Here is an 18,083-nt window from a genome sequence, read left to right as displayed (position 1 = left end):
TTTTTATAAATAGTTGGTAAAGAAATTATAACTAAATAAATATGGATATATATTAGCTAATCCTATATATTTTTTAAAGTTAACTAATCCAATTTCGAGCAAAAAAATCCCTTGCGCAACGTTGACACTTCCATTACATCACCCATAATATAATTTCCACTTGAGTAACCGATTCCCATCTCCATCTGCCACCCTCCATAATCAGCGATAACTAATCGTTCGATTTGAGGAAAATCACGTTCCAAACTTGAACCGCAACTTTTTGACACACTTAAAATGCCGACGGCCGACAGTCGGGGAAACTTTCCAGAAGAGGAAGGCTAAACTGATGTTCTTATCAGAGCGTTGCACTTTTCGCACACTGCATAAAAAGTGGCAAACAAACGACTTTGCAGGTTCTTATCTATGCCGACACATTGGAGGGCCCGAGGGGCGCTCCAAGGAATTATTAAAATCGGTTTCTGAAAATGCATTTTGCATAGTGCCTCGAGGGGAGGCAGAACTGGAAATTGACGTTTAGTCACGTACAACGGTGCCCACAAGTTGGCCAAAGGAAAATAATTTAATATGCGGCAAAGAAGTGGCAAAAAGTTGTTAAGAGACACGCATACATATTATGGGATGTATGTAAAAACACAGGAAAAAATTAAAAGATCTCTGGTTTATACTAAAAAAAATTCAATATTTAAAATAGAAACAAGAAAAATATTTTTAAAAATTTATTTGATGCTGTCAGCCTTTACAGATAAATTTACATTTACATTTAGTTACATTTTATTATAGAATATATAACCTTTATCTTTTCAGTGTAAAGATAAATTGGTAGCCAGAGGAAGTGATATCGTCACGAAACCGATTTCCTCAAAGTGGACGAGAAATGGGAATAATTGGTGAGTTAGTTTTTGGCATACCCCTACGATAGAATGCAATTTCGAAAAGAAATTCACACAGAAAATTAATGGGTGTCCGAAACGGTTTAACTTCGCCATTGTTGTTACTTATCCCCAAACCGAACCCAGTTTGTAGACCATTTGGCTTGTCTTTTGTCCTGGAGCGTCTCGAAACATAAATCTAACAATGCAAACGTTCAATCACTCCAGTGGAACTCCCTCTATGCTCGTCGGATTTTTAGAAACTCCAACGTGGCGCTACGAGCACATGCAGTGCATATAAAAACCGAACTTCGTCTTTGGCTTTAACAAATAAATTCTGGCGAGATTTATGGCAAAAAAGTCCGCCCCCAAGCCGCCACAATCCCCTCTTAACTGACATAAAAAAATACTTCCATCTAAATATAAACAAAAGGCAAAGGCATAAAAACGAAGGGGCACAAATGTGGGAGTGGGAAACAAATTTAAAACGTGCAAATGCACGTGCTGCTCCAAATTTTCGAAAAACCCAGATGAGAGGTAAGTAGAATGGGGATTTATTTTTGGGGGAGGTGGTTTTGAGGGGGAAATGGGGGTTGCCTTTTGCGCTCCAGCGAACAGCGGGGACCAAAACAAAAATAGACAAGTTTATGGAGCAGAAATCAACTTGAAAGAGTCTTTTAGCTTCCGCTTAAAAATACAAAGTGGAAAAGCGAATGGAAAACAAAGGGAAAAGCGTCAACGAAGGCGGAGATTACGGAATGTCACAACTTTGCGATACCCTTGCGTTTTTAGTTTACGACCACTGCACTTTTGTGGACAGGAAATAAATCTCTTTTACTGCCTTTCAAAGTAGGTGAAGAAAATTAAAAGCCCAAGAGATACAAAACACTTAAGATTTTACAGTCACTTCTATATAAGGGACCACTTTACCAGTGACCAAAAACAAAGAAGAGTTTACTAATTTGCATGGATTTTCAAACGCATTTTAACTACTTTATATTATTACTATGTGATTAAATATTTAGTGGCTAAGTAACAACAATTCATTGTAGCCTTTGTGAGTTCCATCTTACTCTATTTTATAAAATCTACTGGGCATCTTAAAGGAAACCCGAAGACAAAAGCGTTTTTCTTTTTATATGTCAAAGCAAATCAACAATTTGTCACGGCATTTTGCATTGAATGGCTGCAATAGGAATGACGGGAAGCAGGCCAAAGTTGGGAAGGGTGAACAGATTTATACGTATTCCACTGTTTTTGGGCAACTCGAAATGACATTTGTTTTCCGACTATTTTACCCTTTCCAACCCAAACCAATTAACTGCTTGAAAGGGCCGCCAGAAGATCAATGCTCGAGGTGTGGCCCACATCTTGAATGTAAATCGGAGAGATACATGCATATACATAAATATTTCATAATCGTTCGAGGGTCTTTTGAAGTTGCAATTGACATTTCCGTGAGCTGTCGGGAATCTTGATTCTCCGCTCGACTGGCCAATTGACGAGGCGACAAGAAACGCATAAAGATAATCAATATTGCTGATTGAGAGCCTTGGGTGGTCTTTTGACTTATGGCGACTGAGGAATGTAGAGGTTTCAAGCCCGAAAACCCACATGTAAGGCTTACAAATTGTCCAGCAATTTGCATAAAATTTGAATAGTGTGTTGCGAAAGGAAAGGCGAAGAATTTGAATTTGTTTTAAAGGGAGTAATTTGCCAGCTTATAAAGGAGCTTAAATATTCAATAGTAATGAAACCATTAGTAGAGTTAAATAACTTTCCCCTATCTCATTCCTGAAACAACTTCATAATTCCTGCCACCAGTTCGACATAGAAACTCGCATAATTGTCATCAGTTTAACCCGCTGCTTCGCAATCTCCCCGCGGCCATTATCATTACCATAATTAAATCATTAGCGTAACGCTGCCATCAGCTAATAGTACAATCTTCTCCCTCAACTGTCAGCTACCTCGAGTAATTCACACGCTTGGCCCCGAGTTATTGTGCCCCTATCATTAGCCAATGTTTTGGGTTCGAAAGGAGTGGAGAGCTCCTCGGGCTTCCACAATTGATTTTACTCGTTTGGTAATTTGACAGCTTGCCTTGTGATATCTCGAATTTCTGGCGGTGCTTTGGACTCGATTGTGATTTGGATTTTGATTTCGATTCGGCTTCTGCGAGGGTTGCTCATGGCAATCGCCGAGTTCAATGCTCCCCCACAGAAGGATTTTGACAGCTCCTGTTACCCGCTTGTCAGATTGTCAGTTTGTCAGATGTCAAAGACAGAACAGAAGCGCTGGAAAATTGAAAATCCCCGACTTTGCTGCCTCGTTTAGAGCATCTTTGGCTGACTGTGTTTGCCCAACTCTTGGCAACCATAATTAGCTGAATACCCAAATATGGCAACACATCTCCTTATACGCGAAAGCATAATCCTTTCGCTCCCAGCTGCTGCCACTTGAATAAAATTGAATTAGAGGGGAGAGAAGTGGAGGAAAACATGGTTCAAGAAGCTCTTTCTGAAGAGCCAACCGATTCGAGCCGGTGATTAATTGAAGACACGCGTCGTAAGCCCCGAAAAAGAAACCGGTTAACAACCAGTCAGTCATTAGACTTTGGGCCTGCAACTTCTGCAGCATCTGTGATCCCATCCGATGACAATGAAGATTAGCACCCCTTGAGATCCCAATTTCGGTTTCGGTTTGGCTCTCTATCTTTTGTCTGCCACTAATTACCGTTGGGTTCTAAATTATAGCCAACTCCCATTTTCTTTGAGCAGCCTGACAACTTTGGAGGCAGCCAAATGGAAAGGCGGTAAATTAGGGTGAAATTGACTGATAAGAACGCGGATAAAATGTGCCCTTTTCTAAACGATTTCGTGGTTAAAAATGGGTTTGAATTTCCTACTCAGAAATCTAACCCTAACAAACACGTTTATGAAAGCTTTTAAACTATGATAATAACTAAAGGTATGGAATTGTTACGGGTTGCATTACAATATCTCATTGGAAAAATAGTAATTGAGATCAAAGAATGTTCAGTAAACAAGGCACTTCTTAGTTCTAATTTATTTGTTGCTTTTAGTGGAATACCATAAGCTTTAGTTTTATATTTCACACGATGATAGTGTTAATTAGTCGGGTTTAACACAGTCTCATTAACATTATTAAAGGTGTATTTTTCCGTTTTTTAATACGTATAACTTTTTATTCCCAGAGCTCCAGCCACATCAAAAAACTTTTCCCCTGATTTAAATAACGCATGTCCCTTATCTAGGATATATAAAACATTTTGAGCGCCGGTCCGTGGAGACAAAACCGTCTGGACTGGCAATTTTTGGATAATGTTTGGTTTGTTTTTGCTTGGTCATTGTCTGTCCCTTAAGCCTTTTAATTTGTGTGCGACGCGATAAGGCGTTAATTATGGAGGGTGCTAAAGGAATCAGGATAATGCTGATGGTGGGACTTAAAAGCCATAAAGTATGCAACAGCCTGTTGAAATTTTATTCGACCAACTTAATGCAAATACTTTTTAAAATTCCAAGTAAATCCACCGAAGATATATCACTTTGCACATTTGCTTCAATTTGGCACTTCTGAACAATGCTGGTCGTTTATAAATTTTATTCACACACTCTTTGATTTGCCGCCATTTATTCTTGCGAGTGGCACGCGTCGTTTAAAAACCGGCGAAACAAAACAAAACAATCCAAAAACCCGCACGCGAAACTTCCGTCTCGAGGCAACAAAATCGAGCGACCAAAGCGAACTGTTTGTGGATGCTTCGAAAAACTCGCTTTTGCCGGGGTTTTGGTAGTATAGATATAATGTAGTCTCATCGGGTCTGTCAGTTCGTTAGCAGTTTTGCCGGGGGTTTTCCTTCTAGTCGGGTGGAAAACACACGAACGTGTTTCAAACATACTGGCCCAACAATATTTTATCAACCCTCACAATATTTTGTCCTTTTATATCACCACAGCTGAACAAGGGTCATTATTTTTACATTTATATTTTTTGATTAGAACTATTCCGTTTTCAAACGTATTTTGAATTTTGACGAAATTATATCACCTATTTTTATTTTCTAGGAAGGCAATAATTCTTAATAAAGTTTTATTTTATAAATTTTAAAAATTGTATATTTTGCACATTCTTTAAAATTATAAAATTTGAAAGGATGTTTGCCAGCCAGCCAGCAACTTACAACTTTACATGGCAACATGTTCGAAGTTCGATCTGAAATTGGTTGGATTGCTACACCGAAAAAAAATAATGACTATGAGTAGTTAAAATTTTATATTTGCCTATATTTTTTAGAAAGTATTTTTTCTAAACAAAATTTAATAAGTCAAGAAAAAGTTATTTATATATTATAAACTCTGCCAATCATATAATGTTGTACATATTTGGTTTTGGTTTTCAAATCTTATTTACCATAGTGCACTGAATGAGTGGAGACGTTTGTCTTGTTTGCTTGTTGGTTTGCTGCATTTGGCTGGTCTAAAAATACTTGGCACTTGCACTTCTGCGGAGGAGGAGGAAATGTGCAGAGGGGGCCACTCCGAAGTTCAATGCACATGCCCCAGCTGCTGGGGGTCAACCGAGTGGCGAACGAGACCAATTAAGCTCCAAGTTATTGTTAGCTGGCAAACAAATCGCCGCAATTTAACAAAGTAAGCAATTATAGCAAATAGTATCGTGTCACATAAACTGTCGCAGGAATCGCAGCCAGAGGGGCCTCGCAGAAAGTAAAATTGTTTAATCATTGAGCTTAATTTCAATCGGGAAACTCGTTTGACACTAAGCCGATCAGGCACACACTCAACTTGTTCGCTCTAATTTACGACGCCTTCTTTTAGTGGGTTTCTTGTTTACCCTAACTGATGGGAAAAAATATAACAAACTAATTCTAAAACTATAAGAAAATCTCTTTAAACTGATTATATTTTGTGCTATAATTTACAGACAACATAATGTATAATTAGTATGCTGCGAAACCTCTTCTTTTATCTTACTTTTCTTAAATCTAAAGAAATTTTATTTTTACTGTTTATTATGCAGAGCATACAATCTTCGTTTTTACCTCGTTCAAGAAAAATTGACACTTTTTTCAACCTTTTTTTTGTGGTAGGCTTGAAGTTTATGGCCAATGCACGCTGGACAGCGTGTCGAAATATGATTGCAATTACTGGCATGTGCGATGTAGCCCCGAAATCGCAATGATTGAACGCCAAACGAGTTTCGGATTGAAAGTGCTCGGCGTTTGTAACTATAATTGAAGCTGGGTTTAGGTGTGTTCACTAGAAGTGGGCGGCGAAGAAAGTTGCAGCCTGCGATTAAGTTGTTGCAGACAGCTGAAAAAAAGTGCAAGCTCTTGAGCTGACTGGTTTCGGGCCAAAGCTGATTTTCAAATTGAATTTATTGTCGAGATATTGTCTTGGAAAGCCATTCAAGTTCATGTAAGTGTCAGGAATAAATTGAGGTAAATACGGTTGTGTGATTTAGATGGAGAGTGTTAATTGAATCGAAGATAAGGGATATACTTTTTTTTGGAAGAATAAAAGCATTTAACTAGAATGTAATGTTTATATGAAAAACTGTATTTTGTGAATTTTAAGTTAAGGAACTTTCTCCAAAAGTTCTTTTATCTAACCTTCACTTTTACCAAAGTTCCTTTAACTCTATCTCAACTTTCTCCCCTAAACTTGTTACAACTACAATCAGTTTTAAAAAACAACTCACCCCTTCTCCCCCGAAATAAAAAAAAAAAACCAAAACTAGACCCAATAAATCTTTGTTTGGACAAATCCAAAAAGCATGAAAGCCTCTCGCCCGAGTTGCCACACACAACACACGGATAAAACCAGATGTAGCTCCAGACTGACTGCTCCACAAGGCACTGGAAAACCCCTCCCTCTCCTCCCCCTTCTAATGCCATTAAGCCCCTGCTCCAAAAAACACTAAGCATGCATTTTATTGCCTTTTGTCGGACTCCGGTGGAACATTCCGGGCGGAGAAGGCAGCTCAGCTCAGCCGGGCACTTTATCATTTCAATGGCAAACGGCGGACACTGCAATGTTTACTTTTCATTTTATATAGTCTGTCCCCGGATTCCGCCCCCTTATTGCCACCCCCCACCTCCCCCCGTTGCTCACTTGCCCGTCTATCCAATTGTTGAACGCTGCGTCTATGCAAATATTTTTATTTGCCTTCTGGTTATGGCTGTCCAGCTAGGACAAGCCGCAAAAAATCTGATAGAAAAAGTTTGCATGTCCGAGGAGCATCAAAAAATTTCACCCATTCAAAGTTAAACTAGGTTTTCTATAAGACAAACTTTAAAAAAAAAAGAAAACTATTTTAACTTGTGGCATTTCAATTTTATAAAGATTTTTATCTGATTGTTTTATCCAATCCTTTATAAAATATATTTTAAATTTTTAATAAACACTTATTAAAAACCAAAATGCCCTTTGATTGAGGGGTATCATAAATACAGCAAACACAGCTGACAGCATCTCATTTTTCCTTTTTAAAGGAGACTGGGTTCTATATTTTGCACTCGCTGGCACTTTTCACCGGGCTAGTTTTTCATCATCATTCGGAATAATTCTTAAGCCTTAGTCATCAGCTTAATCAAGTACTTCAAATAGTTAATGCTCCCGTGGGAGTTAATTACCCCAGTATTTAGCATATAATTATGGAGTTCACCTGTTTTCATCTCGGTCTGTCCATGTCTTATTTTTCCGGCCCAACTCCCCGGGAAAAGGTCCCCGGAGGGCAGGACAAACTTCATGCTCCGCCCATTGGCAATTCAATTTTCCTTTACGACCAACAACAACAACAAAAACAGTGGGAGGGGAAAAACTGTTGGAAAAAGTAATCATCGTTGCAATTGTTTCACATTTTTCACAGGGCGGCGCAGAGGGGAAGACGAATGCCGGCTTTGATGATGACGACTGAGGTGAGATGGAAGTCCTTTTTGGGCCACCCACTTCTACTTCTACTTCTACTCATCATCGGGATGCCTGTAGTCGACATTTTCCCGCTTCCCAATTTTCCTTTTCTTATGACTAATGGCTAGCAACTGAAATCGAATTGTGGGTCTCGATTGGAGCTTCAACGAGCTTAAAGAGTTGTAGAATCTGAGAGCAACCCTTAGCAACCCCATTTTCCTGGTATTTTTCTACATTTTTAATAATACACCCGAACGCAGTCACTTCAAAAAAGGCGGAAAACTCGAGAAAAACGGGAATATATTTAAGCCCGCTTGAACATGAAAAGCCAGACGAGTTTAAGGAGGATGAGCTGCGGTTCTGCGGACATCGTCCGCTGAAACAAAAGCGAAATTGTCAACTCCTGACGAAAAGGAAAGGGAAACGCATGTCAAAATTTGCGTGGGTTGTCCGCGGACAATGGCAAATTTTTCCGAAAGAAGGATGCATCGATGGGGAAAAGGGAGTTTCTGCGAAAAGGGATGAAAAATCCACAATTAGGGATTTCAAGGGCGGTTGCGTTCGCAAAAAAATTGCGGCTTAACTGGAGATAAAAAGGGCGGAAGCATTGAGCAAACTAATAATAATATTTGAAGCTAATCGAAAATATTCCAAGGATGGTAAACAAAATCATAGCTTTTTAAGGGCTTACTTTACTTTTGCTTTTATTGTCAAAAAATCAGAATTAAAAAAAAAGGGATTAAAATAGCTTACAAAAATGAAGTTTGGCAAAACGCTTGATACTTTGATGGTTCCCGAATGGCGGTATCAGTACATGAACTACAATGTAACTTTAAATTCTTTATGTTTCGTCCATTAATTTATTTATAATTTTATTGCATTCTTAAGGAGCTGAAGGCCATGATAAAGAACGCTGTGGAAAGAGCACCCGATGGAAGTCAGTCAAATAATGCTGTTCTAATTGCTTACTACTCGGATTTCAAGAAACTCTTTTTCCAAACCTGCAACAGGGAACTGACCAAAGTAAACGACTTTTTTGCCCACAAACAGGCTGAGGGGCATCGCAAGTTGGCCACTCTGAATTTCCAGCTATCACTTGTGACCCGTCGACGTAATCAACAGGATTCAGGATCTTTGACTTCTAAGGAATCCACAACTTCAAGAGCTCGCCGGCCGGAGGATAACCGCAAAATGCCGTCGATCAAAAAACTCCGTCTTGCCATGAGCGAGTTTTACCTTAGGTACTTATACTATTTATTATTTTTTCATATATCCTTCTTCAATAATAAGTTGGAGAATTATTTATTGCTTTAAATTTTATCCCAACTTAGCCTCATAATGCTGCAACATTACCAAACACTAAACATAACTGCTTTTCGCAAAATCTGCAAGAAGTACGACAAGAATTTAAAGTCAGAATCCGGATTTGATTGGTATGAGCGTTTTGTAGAGAGAGCACCTTTTGCCAGTAACACTCAACTGGATCGGATGATAGTGACAGTAGAGGATCTATATACTATTTATCTGGCCAATGGAGATCGATCAGCAGCGATGACAAAGTTGAGAGTGCCGCCTTTGGGTCAGCCAACTGCACCAATTCACGTTTTTTGTGCAGGACTCTTTTTGGGTCTCTTTTTCGTTGGTGCAATATTTTGTCTGATTTTATGTAAGTATATATTATTATTTATTAAAAAAAACATATTTCTTGATTTAATTTTTCAACTACAATACTAGATTTCACCCTAAACCAGACCCCAGAATTTCGTTACACATTTGCTCGACTTTATAGAGGACCCATTTCAAGCGTGACTTTTGTCTGCTTGTTGGCTCTTAATATAAAAATCTACGAAAAAGTGGGAATCGATCATGTCTTGATATTCGAAGTGGAGCGAAGAAATGCCATGGGTGCAATAAGATCCTTGGAAGTAACCAGCTTCTTGGGATATTTGTGCACTTTGAGCATTTTGCTATATTTGCTTCATGACGATTTCTCTATAAGTGAACCATATTATATTCCTCTGGCTCAGTGTGTAATTGTGCTTGTCCTCTTCCTCAACCCAATACACATTTTGATGTATTCCTCGAGAATCTGGTTAATGGCTACTATAGGAAGAATCCTTTTGACCCCGTTGTTCTTTGTGAATTTCGTGGACTTCTGGCTGGCAGATCAGTGGACCTCGCTGACAATCACATTGGTGGATCACTATTACCTTAGCCGATTTTATGTGAAATATCTTTTGGGTCGAACTGATGCCTTTGAGTTCGAGCCTGATTATGTAGTTCCTGTCATTCGGTGTTTGCCTGCGTGGATACGACTTTGCCAGAGTTTTAGGCGATTTAGAGACAGTGGATCGAAGTCAACGGATTATTTGATCAATGCATTAAAGTACTTTCTGATCATTGCGGAAGTAGTCATTCACACAATCAAAATGAAAACAAATTGTAAGTTAATGCTAGGTAACCTTATCAAGCAAATAACTTGTTGTATTATTTCTTAGCAGCAAAGTACGATAATATTTTTGAAAATTCCTGGACTTGGGCTTGTTTAACGATATGCATTGTCTCTTCAATTTACTCCCTATTTTGGGATGTGCTAATGGATTTTGGTTTGTTTAGAGTTTGGAAAGGCAAGAAAATGTTTTTGCGCGAAAATCTAGTTTATCCAAAGGTAAATATAATTGTATTTACATCAAAGAAACAAGAAAAAAATGAGATATTTTTCAGTGGTTCTACTTCTTTGTGATTGTGGAAAATACACTCCTACGATTTACCTGGATCTTGGAATTGGTTTTGGTTTATCAGGGGTTAATAACTCCTCATAATGGCCAAACAATAATTTGTTTTTGCGAGATATTACGACGCTTCTTTTGGAATTTATTACGCCTGGAGAATGAGCATCTATATAATTGTGGACAGTTCAGGGCTACAAGGGATATATTTATAACCAGATTGGATCCACAAGAGGAGAGGTTCTTGGAGGATATGATGGATGATCGGGAATTAAGAAAGGAAAGGCTAAATAAGAAATATTTCTAAAATGCATTTTTACATTCTAAAGGAATTGTGTTTTTCTTAAATAGAAATATACTCTTTAATATTGATTTAAATTAAAATATCAAAAGGTGTTTTCTGAATTGTATGCCTATTTTGAACACATTTTACCATCAAGTGGAAAGTTCTGGACACCCACTTCTCCACCTGCGAATGTCTTTATTGAATTGGCCACAACTCCTTTCCCAACTTCTCGCTCCGCTTCGTTTGCCAACAATTGACAGTCAATGAAGCGCTAACACCAGACCTAAACTCCGGTTGCCAAGGATGTGCTCACCCTTTGCACTCCTGCCACACAAATTGAATAAAATTAATCTCACATTTACGAAATTAAAACCACAAATGGAATTATAAATTCAGGACAGAGGAGCAGACCATGTGGAAAAAACCAAGCCCGCAGGACAACAAAAGTTAAGCCAGACGAGGCTGAGGACAACAAGGACTTGACAATTTGCCAGTGGCCGAGTGCAGTTTAGCTGGAGCAGCGAGGAAGCAGGCAGGACAGGATGTCCTGGGGGATTGCGAAGGCTCCTTGTTCATGGTCACGCATAAATGCATGCGAATTAGAGAGCCACAGGAACATACGCACGTGGGCGGATTTATACGATTTAAGGGGGATGAATTCAAGGGGGGTTTCCAACATCCATGGGAATTTCCTCCCCATTAAAGGAGCTCCCAAGTCTTCGGGGGTTACTTTCTAGCCAATTCCAGAAGGAAAGCTCGGTTACAACTGCTATAAATACATTTCGGCGGGGGCAACATATTGTTGGCATGTCTGCCAAAGCAATTTGCAGTTATAAATGGTGGGAGTCCTGCACTTTGGGGTTGTATCGTCATCAGCTGTTGCTGAAATCTTCAGAATATTTAAGACGATTCTGGCTACAAATTCAAGAGCTGCTCGCTTTTAATTATGTGCGTCAGCGCAACATGTTGCTTTTACCAGCAGGTTGTCCCCAGCAAATCACAGTCAGAGCTTTCAAAAAAATAGAGAACCTGTGAAGTGGCATGAAATTGGAATTCCCCAAAGCAAACCGCCCAACCTCTGGACAAAAAAAAATTCAGTAGCTGCTGCCGTTGTTAAAATGCTTTTGAATTTTGCATTTGAAAAATTCCAGCCAACGAATGTCGCTAATGGTACACAGAAGAAAAATATCTATCAAATTGGGGATTTAAATTTTAACTAATTATTAAATGAATAGAATATATTAAAACATGTAATATACATATTTTATTTGTTCTTTATAAAATGAAGAATGTTGGTTAGATTAAACCCAAATAAAATTATATTTGTTTGCTCAAAGGTGTTTGTAAAGTTTCTGACTTTCTAGAACTTTCATTTAGGTGTACCTTTTTTGGAGTTTTTGGGGTTGCTATTTTGTCCCCGTTCCGGGTGGCTGGCGGGGCAGCCCCTCGTCCAGGCTTCACTGTAGGTCGACAGACCGCAGACAGTATAAACAACGCTCTGGAGGGTTAGGCTGCCCGGCTCCCAAGTGAAAGTTTTATGGCGCAACTTTAAATGAACCGCTGCCCTGGGTGTCCTTTCGGTGTCGCCTACCACGAACTAGGCGCAAGGACGACCATAAAAATCCTTTGTAATTTATTTGTCTGCTCCAGCGAAGGCGAACGCAAAACATTTCCGTAACGCATTTAAATTTCATAGTCAGTGAAAGTCATCAACACATTGGCCCGTGCCCCATGTTAAACGACCGTTTCGAAGGATGGGGAAGTGGTGGGGAAGGGGGGAAGTGGGGAATGGGGAGATGGGGGCGCCACACAAAAGCTTCCGCTTCCTGTCTGCAACTCCGAAGGATTTCCCCGAGGGTTGCAAACACGGCGTTCTGAAGCGAAAACCCCAAAAAGCGGAGTCAAAACCGAAGACCTCCCAACAGACATTGGGCAAATAAAGTTTTCTAATTTTGCCATCTTCTTGCTTTGAATTTTGCGCAGAGAGCACTTTACGGAGTTTTTCCCCCTGGCTGAGATTCTCCTCTCTTTAAACTTGTAGCACGCCAATTTTGTTTGCCTTTCTGGAGTTTTTCCCCCATTTTCCGATGACATCTGTTGTTGAAAGTGTGAGGCGGAACCCCCGAAAAAAAAAAAAGCCAAGCCAGGACCCAACTGCCTGTAATTTCCGGCAAACAAACCAATAAATCATATTAAACCGGCTTGGAATTCTCGGAAGGCGCAGAAAGAAATGCGTACCGGATGTCTTATGACGTCTAAGCGAAATTCAAAAGGAAATCTCTGACATCGGATATGCAATGCTTTTGGTTAAACTAAGGGGAGGAATTCGGAATCGATGGGGCGTTAGAAAATGGTGGAATAAAGTTTGGATGGAGCCAGCTGAGTTTAAATAACTGCTGGTGGCAGGGATGGATTTCCAATGAAATTTGGTGTAATTTGTAAGTAATGAACTCTAATAGTTGGTGATTTCGTCAACCACGAACTTCGGAATATTAGCTTTGTGTAAAAGGTATTAATTATCAATTAAAATACAATTTAATCTGCTCCCATAAAATAAATACATTATCTAAATACCGACCATTACTAACAACTTCATCTTCTAATTTTATAAGAATGAACCTGTAAACTTTAGAATAATTTCAAGAGTGAAACCTAAGGTTAATGTCCGTACTAAAAGTATAAGAGTGGAAACGACCATCCACAGCGGAGACGCAAGCCACGGCCGATTAAAAGCTGGTTGCTACGTACCTCCAAGACCCCTTCGACAGTGGGCGCTACCCAAAGGAACACATTTTACATATACTATGTAAAAAAAGTTTTCTACAGCTGTAGAAAGTGGAACGTAACTTTACCCATTTAAGTCCAACTTCAAAGTGGCATACATCCAAAAGATTATAAATGGATTCTAAAATGAACTGGATTTAAAATTTTCCTTTTCCCCGTGGTCGAAATTTTGAACCCTATTTATGTCCGATTTTTCTAAGTTTCCAACGAAGTGCAGGATAGTGACCCATATGGGGACCACCAGAATCCATAACTTCGACAATTTTTCTCCGATTTCAAAGTGGCATATCTCTAAATGATTGTAATCGAATTCCAAAACGAGCTGCATTTAAAATTTTCAGTTTCCAGGTGGTCGAAACTTTGACCCCTGTTACCCCCTTTTGAGGCTTTTATCACTTACCGGTTCACCATTTCATTGCCGTTCTCCACTGACTGGGCCAATTGTTGCGGTGTCTGCTGCTGTTGCTGCTGCTCCTGCTGATTCTTGTCCTGAAGCGTGGATCCCGGGGTCCTGAGGCCGCCGCCCACTCCGATTCCGAGGACCGAGCCGCCGGTGAGAGTCGAGGAGGAGCCCACCCCCGCCGCCGCCGCCGCAACCGACTCCGATGGACTTGGTCTGCTTGGCCTGCTGCTTGAAGCGACTCAAGGCGAAGAAAAGGGCGAGGACGGCTTTCAGGCGACCGGCACAGATGTCATTGGTGGTGATGTTCTCCAAGCCGCCGACCGACTGACTGCGCAGCACATGCAGACACGAGTTGACGTTGTCAAACTAGAGAGGGAAATCGGGGGAGAAGAGCGGGAAATGGAAATCAAAATCAAAGCACGGAAAATGCCAACACTTAAAGCTATTTAAGTACAGCGATGATTCATTGGCGGAGCTCTTTGAGCTGCCTAATATAAATGTAAATCCCCGAGCTGCTTTAATCGCCGGGCGCCTTCAGTGTCGTGATTTTGACATGACTCTCAAATGAGGCTCCCCAAACACCCCGCTTAACAAATGCGTTTTTTATGGCTAATTTGCCCAGGCGTTTTTAACTGCTTCACGCACACGACCAGGCCAGAAAAACCCTTCGAATCAAACCAAAGCCGAACGAAACAAAAAATTGACATTAAGATAAAGTGTTCAGACATCAACTGCCCCTCTTCAGCACCCTTTCTCATTTGTCACCACCAGCAGGAGGATCTAAGATGACAGGTAGCACGACTTCCAAATGCCCTCGGCTGGGATTAGAGAACCCAAAGGTTGGGGTAATCTTAAAACGTTTAAAGTGGAAAACGTTCTAGTATTAAACCACCAAAGTGCTTTTTAAAAGTAATTTTCTTTATGGAAATAATTCTATTGGATTTTTTTGATAAGGGATATTTAATGGGATATTAGAATTCATATAATATTTAATACATAATGTATGTCAAGCAAAGACCCAATGGAAAGATTTTTCAAGGTGTTAAAACCACATACAAAATTCATTACATTTAAAGAAATTTATGTTATTTTCCTTTGACTTACTTCTACAACAAAACGTGGGAAACTAAAAGATAATGCTCTGATTTCTTGTAAACTAAGAAGAAACTTTTCCTGCTTGTAAATGGCATTTCCACACTGGCAACACGATTAACCACTTTGCCGAGATACCCACAATCTGGGAAAATAATGTCAACAATGCTTCCGAAAAGCTCCCCGAATTTGTCCCTTGTATATTGCCGTCGAGAACTATATTTCATATTTCACATGTTCCCCCGGCTTTTTCGTAGCGGTCGCCGCAATTTAAAAGTCACAAAAAGTACAACATATAGTTAAATGGAACTGGGAGGCAAATGTCGAAAATCAAACTTGACAACTGACATGACGGCAGACAAATGACAAACGTCTGCGACTGTGTGCACTCAATTTGCTGGTCTAGTCGAGAAGTTAGATCAGAGAATCGAGAGATGTGAATCGAGAACCCAGAACCGATGCAGAAGCGAAGGGTCCAAAGTTATCTATCCAAATGACACTGGAGTTAAGCTGGCGAAACTTTAAAGGGCTGCCAAACTTATATGGCAAACTTTGTAATAACTTTGCGAGAGACAAAATGGCAGCAACTTTGCGCCCAATGACTTTGGCAAACAATTGAAAAACTCCAATCGCAGATAAGTTCAAGTTCAATGCCGCGTCCGAACGCGTATCTAACAGATACTTTCCACTGGGACTCGCTCCCTGGCTGCTGTCAACATTAATATTTCGCCAAAGTCTCTTAGCCGGCTCACTTTGCTCAATTTGTTGCATTATAAATTGAGTCAATAAATTTACATTAATTTTTGCTCTCCTTACTTTCTGGTCGAGCAAAAAGGAGGCCATTTGTGGAAAGAGGAGACCAGGAGCTCCTGCTTATAATTTGTATCTGTTGCCCGTTATCGATTGCCGTGTATTTATCTACTGATAGATAGGTTCTGTCAAATGCCGCCGAGGAAGAAAGTTTTGCTGTTCTCCGAACAAACTTCAAACTACAATGATTTTGTTTTAATTGGTAAGAGTTTGAGCTTAAGTTTTTAGATCTCCTGTGCAGCACAATCGTTACAAAGTTTCTAATGAGTTTAAGTGAGTTTACAGATAATCTCGCTAATGCGTTGTGTTATCAAGCTTTTGATTTTTTACTTTGCAAACTATATTTGTTCATGAAAACCATTCACATGCACCTGTGCTTTCCTGCGTTCAATCAAACTGTCTAACTGCGATTGAGTCAACAGATCGGACCATTTGTTAGGGGGCATGTTAATGGGGAAACTCCTCCATTAGCTCGCCTTGACAACATCATTTCTCTCCGTGGAGTTCCCCCTTCAATCCCCCTTTCAACCGATTGGAGGGGCAACTACTATCGCTCGATCAATCACGCGCCGCGTTGACAGCTGCAAGTGTCAAACAGAGCGGTGCACTTATTTACTATGCTCCACAATGAACACCGCCCACAGTGGCCACAAAGCCACGGTAGCCTAGAGCACTAAGAAAAAAATTGCTAAATAAAGTGGGTATTATTACAAAAAGGAATTTCTACATTCTTTAAAGGAGAAGAATAAGGAGTAGTTTAACTAGTTTTTATTGACTGAATTGATTGATTGAATGAGGTATTATTATAGTTTCAACTAAGCTAAAGTTTTAGTTTTCAAATCAAGAACCTTTGTTTCTAGCTTAGTTGCTCTCACTTTTTTCAAGTGTAGATACTGCGAAGTCAAATCAAGAACTCGGGTGTGTGTGGCACAGTTAAAACCCATTGAATCGCGTAGTTCGCGGCTAGCAAAGTGCATTGAAACCCCGACTTACGTAATATGCAACAAAAGTCAAATAAACCACAATAGATGGCAGGCGGGGGATGAGGGGAATGTGGGGCAGAAAGTGCAACGCGATGCGGCAGCTGTTGCCTCTCCAAAGAAGACGCCAAACCACAACTTCGATGCAACAAAATCGCGAAACCGATGCGATACTCAAGCAAAGTCTGTGGAAGCCGCAGAGCAAGGAGCCCCACTCAAAAGCTCGTGAGGCAAACGGGTTGAACAACAATATATTGGGAAATGTAATGCTCATGCCGCTCCCTCCTTGCGATCCCACTCCTTTTTCCCGAAAAAAAGAAAACTCGAACGAAATAAATGCAAATAATATTGTTCACATTGAAGTTGTCAATTGCACTGGTGCGCGCGAGTCTTATCAATGACCTCTTCCGAAATTGTACAGTGGGTTGAAAACTATTTGAAGCAGATAAAAACATTTGTAGCGAGATAATAAAAAAATAAGGGTCAATAAAATTATAATTTTAGTTGATTAATTTCTTATACCTTTTACAGAAAACATGATAGATAATTAATTATATTTTTTTAAGTGCATGCACTTCAATTATTTGAAAAATTATAATGATATCACCAATTTGTACCATTTTTTAAATTCCATATTTATAATAATATAAATTATCTTTTATATTACAATAAATATAATGTATTTTCCTATACCCTTTGCCCATGCATTTTAAGCACTGTCAAGATTTGATGGGACCTTTGAACTCGCCTTCTGTGCAACCGAAAATAAAGACAACAAACTGGCCAAGTGACGCTCGTTGTCACAGGATGCAGCGTCATTAAAGCCAAAATGGGTGAAAAAGGAGGTCGAAGGAAAATGTCCTGGAGGAAGGAGCTGCAGCAGCCATTATTGACATTCTTCGATTTTTCTATCTTTGTGTTTGTGTGCCAGGCGCAGAGAATTTCTGAATTGCACTCGACGCATTGTTGGTGGCCATGGCCAGTGAATCGGTCGGTGAATCGGTGGGTCTGTCCTTAACTCCTCGCCAGTTTTCCTCGCCAGCTTCACTCATTTAATGCGAATTTATCGCAGAATGCAGTGCTCCTCTTCTCTTCCCTTTCCCATCATTTTGCTGAAGGATCCGCCAAAGGATTAAGAGTGGTCAACAAAGACGACGCAAATGAAAAGGCAAAC

The 18,083-nt window shown here is 39.8% G+C and overlaps 2 protein-coding genes across 2 annotated transcripts in view; one reads left to right on the top strand and one right to left on the bottom strand.

The window, feature by feature from the left end:
- The window catches only part of LOC108098314 (protein sickie), a 145,118-nt gene that overhangs the window by 61,041 nt on the left and 65,994 nt on the right, over positions 1-18,083 (bottom strand). The window contains 2 exon segments of the mRNA XM_017201127.2: positions 14,025-14,200; positions 14,202-14,393. Of these exon segments, the coding sequence (XP_017056616.1) occupies positions 14,025-14,200; positions 14,202-14,393 (368 nt within the window).
- On the top strand, positions 7,702-11,435 carry LOC108098315 (xenotropic and polytropic retrovirus receptor 1). Its single transcript, XM_017201138.2, has 6 exons — positions 7,702-8,651; positions 8,714-9,066; positions 9,157-9,491; positions 9,560-10,267; positions 10,327-10,493; positions 10,550-11,435. Exons 1-6 carry the CDS (start codon positions 8,583-8,585, stop codon positions 10,859-10,861), a joined length of 1,944 nt encoding a protein of 647 aa, XP_017056627.1. The 5' UTR covers positions 7,702-8,582; the 3' UTR covers positions 10,862-11,435.

Source organism: Drosophila ficusphila, unplaced genomic scaffold, assembly GCF_018152265.1.
Source record: "Drosophila ficusphila isolate 14025-0441.05 unplaced genomic scaffold, ASM1815226v1 contig_712, whole genome shotgun sequence".
Taxonomy (NCBI): Eukaryota; Metazoa; Arthropoda; class Insecta; order Diptera; family Drosophilidae; genus Drosophila; species Drosophila ficusphila.
The sequence above is the reverse complement of the archived record's forward strand: the minus strand, read 5'-3'. Positions and strand labels throughout refer to the sequence as shown.

What these genes read in the sequence shown, in the direction of transcription:
- LOC108098315 (XM_017201138.2), top strand. Translation starts at nt 8,583, where the DNA reads ATGAAGTTTGGCAAAACGCTTGATACTTTGATGGTTCCCGAATGGCGG. An exon ending in ATCAGTACATGAACTACAAT is followed by an intron (nt 8,652 to 8,713) that starts GTAACTTTAAAT and finishes TGCATTCTTAAG; the next exon opens with GAGCTGAAGGCCATGATAAA. An exon ending in AATATTTTGTCTGATTTTAT is followed by an intron (nt 9,492 to 9,559) that starts GTAAGTATATAT and finishes CTACAATACTAG; the next exon opens with ATTTCACCCTAAACCAGACC.